Source organism: Camponotus vicinus, unplaced genomic scaffold, assembly GCF_025532165.1.
Source record: "Camponotus vicinus isolate PSW18456_S1 unplaced genomic scaffold, iyCamVici1.0 SCAF_5, whole genome shotgun sequence".
NCBI classification, from domain to species: Eukaryota; Metazoa; Arthropoda; class Insecta; order Hymenoptera; family Formicidae; genus Camponotus; species Camponotus vicinus.
In genome coordinates, this window is record NW_028141977.1 from 10,575,638 (window position 1) to 10,585,604 (window position 9,967).

Consider the following 9,967-nt stretch of genomic DNA (forward strand, 5'->3'; position numbering starts at 1 on the left):
TAATAAATTATATATGTTTTGCTGAACATAAATCAGGATAAGAGTGAGAGTAATTGCAATGTGAAAATTATAAGTTATGTTGTGATTAATGTAAATAACTTTTAAAACTTGACTTTAATAAAATCTTGTGAATGAAGTTATAAATTTGTATATAAGATTTGTTTCAATTAGACGCGCATTTTTAAATGCATAATTAATCATAACATACGTTTTATAATAAATAATAAGAGAGTAATCTCAAGTAATGTTTTAATATTGTTAATATTTTAATTAGTAATTTGTCTGGTACAATATTATGTTGTAACTCGTTTATTTATGACATGATATGTGCTTGTGTATATGTGTATATATATGAAATTTTATTATGGAATTGTTATACAGAATCCAAACTAAGTAAACGAGTACAAGTAAATTGGATACATACAGATATCAATGTAAAACAAGTAACTTATTAATTTTTTTAATGTTCTTTTTTTTTAAATTTTAAAATTAAGTTTTTTTAAAATTTGGGCTGTTTCTTTAAAAGAATCATTCTTTTATATTTAAATAATAGCGCGACAATTATGATATAAAGTACTTCATTTGTCAATTGTTTGATAACCAATGACTGCGTTCAACAGAAAAAGCTACTTTGCAATTGTAAAATTCGTGAATCTGATTGGCGTATGTTGGCTAGATTAAGCCAAAATTAAAAGTACGCCAATCATATTCACGATTTTACAACAGTTGCATAGCTTTATCTGCTAGACGCAACCAATCAAAATAGTAAATTCAAAGTCATTGTTGTTCAATCAAATATTTCAAATTTAGACGTTAAAAGGCAACCGTCGTCCACTGTCCACTTTCATCTACTGTGTTTTTCGTGATCGAAAATGTCGATTTCTTTGAAAGCTATTACGCTTTTCAATTTCAAGTCATTTAGAGGCAAAGTAGTAATCGATAATATCCATTCTTTTACAGCTATTATTGGTCCGAATGGATCCGGTAAGATTTTTGACGATATTCTACAATCTTCCAACTTATTTAATTGAGAAGAATAATATTTCTCTCTTCAATTCTTTTCCTTTATTTTTTTATTTCTGTAAAATAAATAAAATTAATACAATCTAAATTTAACTAAAATTTTTAAAATGAATTTAAATCCTAATTTTTCCATATATAGAATATATGGATATATATGGAATATCTTTTTGCTTTTTTAACTTTTATTATTTTTATATTTCAATCCAAATATATAAATAAGTATTTTATATATTTTACATGTGTATTTTAGGAAAATCAAATGTTATGGATGCTATAAGTTTTGTATTAGGGGAAACGTTAAGTACTTTGCGTGTTAAACATCTCAATGAATTTTTATATGGAGCTTTCATTGGAGAGCCAGCAGCAGAAGGGTATTAAAAATGTATTTTCTTTATACTTTAATTTATTTTTTATCATGTTTAACATTTAATATTTATACTACAGTGCTTATGTAACCATAGTTTTAATGAAAGATCAAATAGAAAAAAGTTATACAAGAACAATACAAGGAAAAGGCAGTCAGTACAAAATAGATAACAAGGTAGAATTCTATGTTTTTCACAATTTTTAAAAATTATTTTTCTTGTTTAATGTACTTATTAATTTTTTTCATGATTGATCTTATTACATAGATTGTTACCAGAGACATTTATATGTCTGAATTGAAAGAATTCGGTTTAGATATAAAAGTAGGAAACTTCTTGATGCCGCAAGGCTATATTCAATATTTTGCAACAACAAATATGTCAAAAGAACTGACTATGATGTTTGAAGAAATTAGTGGGTCTAATGTATACAAAGCAGAGTATAATCGGTATATACTTTTATTTTAATAAATTATACAAATTTTTTGTATTATAAGTTTGAAAATTTATTAAACTTTAAAAAACTTTGAATGTTATTATAGATTACGATTAGAGTTGTTGAAAGAAAATCAGGAAGTACAGTTTGCATATCAGATAAAAAAGACACAATTACGACAGAAGAAATCTGCTATGATAGAAAAAACAGAAGCAGAAAAATATTTGCAGCTGCAAAAACAATATGTATATCTCACATTTATTTCTTATCTCTATAATGATCTTTTCAAAAGTTATTATTTATATCTTTTTTCATTTGATTATAAAATAATTTTTAAATGTTATAGATGAAAGAAAAATTAAAATTTCAATTAATTCAGTTGATTTTCATAAAAAAAATAGTTGAATCTTTACAAAACGAGCAAAAGGAAATTAAACTGCATATGGCAGAGTATTTGCAGAATAAGCAAATTAAAATAACTTTGTTAAACCGTACTAAATTAGAAGTTAAGTCATTATTTGAATTATTGAATAAAACTGAAGAAAGCATCTTAGAACTTGAAGATGATATTCAAAGAGAAAAAGTAAAATATGTTGATATTGAGAGTAATACTGTGTATTGGCAAAAAAAACTTGACAATGCTCGTGCATCTTTGAACAGTGTGAATAATGCGCATAACATTCATAAAAATACTGTTGAAGAATTAAAAAATGAATTAGAAATAATAACCAAGAAATTAACAGAGTTATCATCATCCGAAGATGACATTGTAGAACTTCACAATTCTCAGGTACTATATTATTACAATAAAATATTTATAAAATATATATAAAATATTTCACAAGTACACATAAAATTTAAATCTTATATTTTTTAATACTGCTCTATAATAAACTGCTGACTGATATGAAAACAATTTATTTAAGGTTAATGATTATATGATTTTAAAGACTGAAGCTGAGAGTCAAGCAAAAGACTTTATAAACAGTATAAATGATTTAATGCATGATCAACAAGTTGATCAATATGAACTCGATAATCAAAATAGATCCAAAATGGAATTGGAAAGTAAAATAAAGATTGAAACATTAGGAAAAGAACAACTCGAAACGCAAGTTCAAAAACTACAAACTCTAAATGATCTCTTTAAATTAAGATTAGTGGAAAAAAAAGAGGAAAGACAAAAAATAGAGAGAGAAATTAGGGAAACAGAAGAGAAATCTTTAAAATTAATAAGCGATATTGCAAAAATTTCGCATGAAAGTGCCGAAGTTTTACAACAAGAGAAAAAAGCTAAAATAATAACAAATTTAAAAGAATGTTTTCCTGGCGTGGTATTATTCAATTAGAATTTAGATAGTATTATTATAATAATGATTATTTAGAAACAGTCAATATATTTTATTTTTTAGCACGATCGCTTATTTAATCTTTGCAAGCCTAAGGATTCTCGTTATAATGTTGCAATAACTAAAGTTTTTGGTAAAAATATGGATGCCATTGTAGTTGATACTGAATATACAGCAAAACAATGCATTTATTTTTTAAAGAGGCATGCAATAGGTGTTGAAACATTTTTACCGCTTGATTCAATAAAAACGGAACCTATAAACGATAGATTACGGTAATTATTTATAAATAAAATATATTTTGTTAATGATAATATAATGTAATATTATTTTATAGTATTAAATTACAACAGACAAATTGTAATTTATTATATGACGTACTGGAGTTATCATCTATGCAAATAGAGAAGGCAGTTTTATATGCCACTAAAAATACTATAGTTTGTGAGACTGCTGAAGATGCAAGGAAAAACGCATTCCAAAGTGATGGCAATTATGATGTAATAATAATTATGCCTGAAATATTCTATATTTATTGTATATTGATATTTATCTATACAATATTGTTTTAGTGTGTATCATTAGATGGATGTTATTTTCAAAGAAATGGTTTTATATCTGGAGGATTAACTGATCTTATTGCAAAAGCAAAACAATGGGAAAATTCATCTGTATTGAACAAACGAAAGGTTGCAGATTTTTTTACAGAATTTGTATAAAAAATAATTTGTGTATTATATATATGTGATTTTAGGGACAATTAAAGCAAGAATTAAAAAATCTACCTCAAATTTCTTGTCTGCAATCTAATTTTGATGCAATTAATAAGGATATAAATCGACTTACTGCTAAAAATGAAGTTATTGAGAAAGATATAAAAGACATTGTAAGTAGTTTTGTGTATATGCTTGTGATGTATGCATGTGTATGTAAGATACAGAAAATAATTTATATTTTGTAGTTTTTTAAATTTCGACATCTTATTTAAATAATGTGCAAAGTTTATATTTTTATAGACTGAAGAAATTAAGATACATAAAGTAAATTTAAACGGTCTTCAAGAGGAACTAAGTTTACAAGATGTATGTACTTTGCATATATAATGTATTTAAGCTTTTTATTATGAGCTATAACAGAAAGATATTTTTACTATTTACATACAATCTTTAGACGGCAATATTGATAATTCAACATGAGATGCAGGAAAGAGATAAAAAAATTAAAACCATAGAGAATAATATTAATGAAATTAAAAACAAAATTTTCGTTGATTTTTGTAAAAAAGTAAATGTGCCGGATATTACCTATTATGAGAAGAATTTATGGTATGTTTAATCTTGAAATTTTATATGTGTATGTATAGATATAAAAATTACATTAACTTTTTAGCACATATAAAGAGCGATTAACCAAGCAAATGGAAATTGTAAATCAAAGAAATTATATTAACAATCAATTGCATTTCGAAAGTGAATTCAATAGAAATGCTGAATTTGAAGGTAAATTTCCACAAATCATATTTGTTAATGTATCATATTTAATTATTTCTATTTTTATATTTTTTATATTAAGTATAAATTTTGCATGAATAGATAAAATTTTAAGATGGAAGCACGCTGTAGAGGAAGCTAATGTAAAATATAAAAAGGCATGCAAACAAGAACAAGATATAAAAACTACTATAGGACAGATTGAAATAAGACTATTGAAATTAAAGGACGATTATAAAACTAAAATAGAAAAATTGGAAAATATAAAAGCAAAATTGGATGAATGTAGATCACAAATTGGCATTGTTTCAAAATTATATTTAGAAAATCAGAAGGCATACATGCTTATGCGTACGAAAATAAAACAACAGAAACAAAAATGTGAAGATATACTTAGAGAATGCAAGGTTAACGAATTACTAAAAGATATATCTACTTTAAAATATTTGTAAATGTTAAATGGTGAACATTGATTTAATCAATGCTTTTCACAAATTTTTTCACAGTTGGAAGGCATTATTATTCCAATGTTATCAGAGATATCGTACGACAGAGATGTAAGCAGTTCAAGCTCGAATATAAGCACAGAGTCGAATGTTTGGGAAGTAATGATGAACATTGATTTCTCGCAAATTTCCAATCACATCCATAGTAGTACAACAGACTTGCAAAATATTATTGAACAATCTAAGATAAAGCTTACAGAGATCCAAAATGAATTTAAGGCCATGCAAAAACCTGATCTTAAGGTATAAAGCTTTACTTAATGTATACTATATTTGATATAATTTTATGAATCAATTACTCTCATATATGAATTTGATAATGTATAGGCTGATACAAAAGTCGACTTGATAAAACAACAGATAAAAGAAACAAATGAAAAACGTCAAGAGCTGCGTATAAAATTTAATAATACAAGCAAACAATTTGAGATAGTTAAAACAAAAAGACTTAAATTATTTTCAAATTGTCTGGAATACATTACTGAAGACATAGATTCTATATACAAAGTCAGTATTTATAATTATGCTTATCATGATTCCATTTGTTAAATAAAGTGTTTGCACACACACGCATATATGTATATATTACAAATATATTATTTATTTTCTATGCAGAACTTGACTAATGATAAGTCGGCTCAAGCATTAATCATATTAGAAAATCCTGAAGAGCCGTACATGGGCGGTATAAATTACAGCTGCATACCGCCATCTAAACGTTGTCAACCATTACAGTATTTATCTGATGGGGAAAAAACAATCGCTAATTTGGCGTTTCGATTTGCAATGCTGCGGTATATCTTAACATTATATTAATATGTTTTATGTCCATATATTATATGCTTTTTTGCGATATGAATAACAAAAAAATCAAAAGCTATTTTGAGAAAAGTAATTGCAAACTTTCATTTACAGTTATAAACCAACATTTTTTATTATGGATGAAGGTGATGCAGCATTAGATAAGGCAAATATTAAAAAGCTTATTAACTACATGCGATCCCAAATGAAGAATATGCAAGCTATCATGATAACTTTAAACACAAATCTATCTTCTCATGCCAACATACTTATAGGAGTTACCACTCAAGTAAGTTGACAATTATGTTATTTTTAATTTTCTATGATTGTCTATTGTTAATTTTAGCCTAAGAGGGTGTGCACTGAGAGCATGATATTCACTGTGTCATTATGAAGCATATTGAGACAACATTGAAAATACAACAAAATATGAAAAAAAATGATAATTTTATTATCTGTGATAATATAATTTAAAGGAGATCTTTCTGATACATAATTTTATAATTAATTTTTGCAGATCATATTTTCTTTTAAATTATCATATGTATTTCTATAAATATGTGTGCACACACATAATCATTTCATTTATTATTTTTTGATATTCGTTGCTAATGTACAGATTTGATATCATAAATCAATGTAATACTTTTTTTTAATTATATGTATTATTTCTTTTATCATTATTTTAATAACCACTAATTTAGATATTAAAAATTAGATATTAAAAAGAGAGTGAAGTTTTATTAATTAATAAATTTCAATTTCTCTCAACAATTTTATTAAATACAGAGACTTTATAACAATGCTATTCTCTTTTAAACAAATCTCTGTATTGAAGTTTTAATGTACATGAATCATATCATCAAGTCGGGTTTAATTTATGTGTTATTTACAGAGTCCGGATCTTGGTGCTGTTTTCCCCACTCTAAGTGCATGCTAGCGGCCGAGCGCCGCGAAAAGCAGTATCGTCTATGTCGGTCTAGTGAGGGTAGGAAAGAGGGCACCGTCGCGTTAAAAAAAATATATATATATACATATATATTATATAAAATATAAAATAATATAATAAATTAATAATTATTATATTTTCTTTTTTTACGCGATGATGCCCTCTTTGCTACTATCACTAGACCGGCATAGACGGTACTGCTTTTCGCGGCGCTCGGCCGCTAGCATGCACTTGGAGTGGGGAAAACGGCACCAAGATCCGGACTCTGGTTATTTGTCTTTAATCTACAGAAAATATGTGCATGCATGCATGCACATATATAGGGTGCCTTCCGTTTCACGGATGAAACGCATAAGCTGCAGAGAAAACTTCCGTTTCACTTAATGCGTATTGATAGCGCATGGAATTTCTTAGAATCCCCCCACTTCCAGCGCATTAACAATGCATCATCTACTACAGGTTGGATCCAAAGAAGTTAATGCGAGCATGCGCAGAGAGTCAACAACCTCGTGTATGTACACGTGTGATACATGTGTGCGTCATTTATTTCGATAGCAGCCATACTGTTTCACATTAAACGCATCAAAAGTCATTCCGTTTCCAAGACTATATTTGTGCATTAATAAAAACGGAACGATATTAATGCGCGCATCACACTGATTGCGAGCTATGCGCTCAATGCGTGAAACGGAAGGCACCCATAATCATTTCACTTATTTTTTGATATTCGTTGAAATGCTAATATGTAGATTTGATATCACAAATCAATGTAATGCTTTTTTTATTATATGTATTATTTCTTTTATAATTATTTTAATCTAATTTAATAACCACTAATTAGATATTAAAAAGAGAGAAGCGTTTGATTAATAAATTTCAATTTCTTTCAATTTTATTAAATACAGAGATTTTACAACAATGCTATTTCTCTTTTAAACAAGACTCTGTATTGAAGTTATGTACAAGAAGTAATGTACAAGAATCATGAATCATTTAAGTAAGCCAGGTTTAATTTATGTGTTATCTACCTTTGATGTACAGAAAACGTGTGTGTGTGCACACAATCATTTTATTTATTATTTTTTGATATTCGTTGAAATGTACAGATTGATATCACAAATGTAGTACTTTTTTTTATTATATGTATTATTTCTTCTATAATTATTTTAATCTAATTTAATAACCACTAATTAGATATTAAAAAGAGAGAAACGTTTTATTAATTAATAAATTCCAATTTCTCTCAATAACTTTATTAAATACAGAGATTTTATAACAATGCTTTCTTTTAAATAAATCTCTGTGTTGAAATTATAATGTACAAGAATCATTTAAGCAAGTCAGGTTTAATTTATGTGTTATTTATCTTTGATCTACAGAATCTGTATACGAAGTTAATTCATAAAGTTTTTTTTATTTTATTAAATTCAATTGTAAATGTTAAATTTAATCTTATTAAATTTGTATTTCATAAAAATTAAATAATATAACACACATTGTTATATTGTAATATGAAATAAAGTATTGTTAAGTGTTGTGTGAAAGATACTTTTATTTATTCTATACTGTAGATAATATTATTTGTATACATAATATTATTTGCATTTATCTCTTTCTAAAATATTTTTTTATAACATGAAAGATTATTACAAAATTTAAAGTAATTATTATTATGGCACTATGCTTGCATTAATATAATATAAGTGTACTTCCACTTCAACTCTAGTACCCATTAATGCATATATGACGAACACACTTATAACAATCAAAGATAAAAATGATAACGTAAATGCACTGATTAAAATATTATATTGACTGAAACTAAAATCGATATAAATGTACTAATTATTTTTTTAATAATTATGTTAATAAATATAATTAATAATGATTGATTTAAATACGCATTTATATATTTTGAACGTTAAAAACATTCGATATATTTTTGAAATTGAAGAAATATGTTTATTTTATCATGAAACGTAAAAAAAATTTAATAATACAATGATAAACGATTATTCATGCGATAAACCGTTTTATATAATTATTATATTTGATATTATCAGTACAATACATTAAAACATACGGTAATTTTATTCAGATTTTTATTTAAAGGCTTCAACGTATTTTGATATCGAAATTGTATAGATTAAAAAAAGTCATGCATACAAATGTTATTATTTTATAATCGTCTTTCTAGATTAAATTGTCTAATATAGAAGAAAAGAAAAATTCAGATTTTTTACTGTTAAAAAAAATATAATAGAATTGAGTTATACAGATTCATTATGTGTGTTCTCTCTCAAAATATAAAATTATTATCATATTTAATATGTATATAGGTATATGTGTGTAAAATTTCCAATTGGATGTCAATGCGAATTCTACATCGAAAGTGTGCCGATTGCATTGTCCTGGTTGCTTATATTAAACATAGTAGCAATTCTGATTTACAGCTGCTAGCAAAGAGGCGGTGCGGGTCAATGCAGTTTATTACGGTTAACGCCTTGTAAAGTAAGACACGCTCAGAGAATGCGGCCAAAATGATGATTGTCGTTTAATAAACTTATTAAGGAAACGGCCGCATCTTGGTATCGAGTACTTCTGACGCTCAGTGATAAACACGAAACGGAATATTTATCGCAAAGTAGGTCGTTACAACTAGAATCTTAATGGATTGGATGCGTATTTGATGCAAGGATGCGTACGAGACAGTCGAAGCAAAATAACTAAAAATCACTTTGTATTAAAAGTTCCACAAGATTATAAGTTTTAATACATATATATCTCTGATTTAGTATATGAGAAAAAATCTCAAAGGAATTAAATATATTTTAATATATTTTGCTTATAGATAAAAAATCCTTTATTTCTGGATAAGGTAATTTTCAAGTTAATTTTTACAAATTAAAAAAAATTTTTTTCACATAACTTTGCTTTTATAATATTCAGTAATTATACTATTCAATTGTACTTAAAATGATTGCAGCAATTAATCGGCAATTAGTCATATCCATTTAGAATCATTAATTATTCATTGAGGGCAAATTA

At 26.1% G+C, this 9,967-nt stretch overlaps 1 protein-coding gene across 2 annotated transcripts; it reads left to right on the forward strand.

Annotated features, from left to right (window-relative positions):
* Positions 1–326: 326 nt before the first annotated feature.
* On the forward strand, positions 327–9,789 carry LOC145972220 (structural maintenance of chromosomes protein 1A-like). Of its 2 annotated transcripts, XM_083100632.1 has the most exons (20): positions 327–984; positions 1,274–1,394; positions 1,468–1,564; positions 1,656–1,837; positions 1,931–2,069; positions 2,171–2,614; positions 2,751–3,158; positions 3,237–3,448; positions 3,511–3,673; positions 3,746–3,862; positions 3,928–4,059; positions 4,190–4,255; positions 4,344–4,498; positions 4,563–4,672; positions 4,766–5,070; positions 5,170–5,412; positions 5,497–5,676; positions 5,785–5,963; positions 6,085–6,259; positions 6,317–6,942. In XM_083100632.1, exons 1-20 carry the CDS (start codon positions 873–875, stop codon positions 6,362–6,364), a joined length of 3,588 nt encoding a protein of 1,195 aa, XP_082956758.1. In that variant the 5' UTR covers positions 327–872; the 3' UTR covers positions 6,365–6,942. The 2 variants fall into 2 exon arrangements, with proteins under 2 accessions (XP_082956758.1, XP_082956759.1); XM_083100633.1 differs by lacking the exons at positions 327–984; positions 1,274–1,394; positions 6,317–6,942 and adding an exon at positions 9,373–9,789 and having other exon boundaries at positions 1,540–1,837.
* The last annotated feature ends 178 nt before the right edge of the window (positions 9,790–9,967 follow it).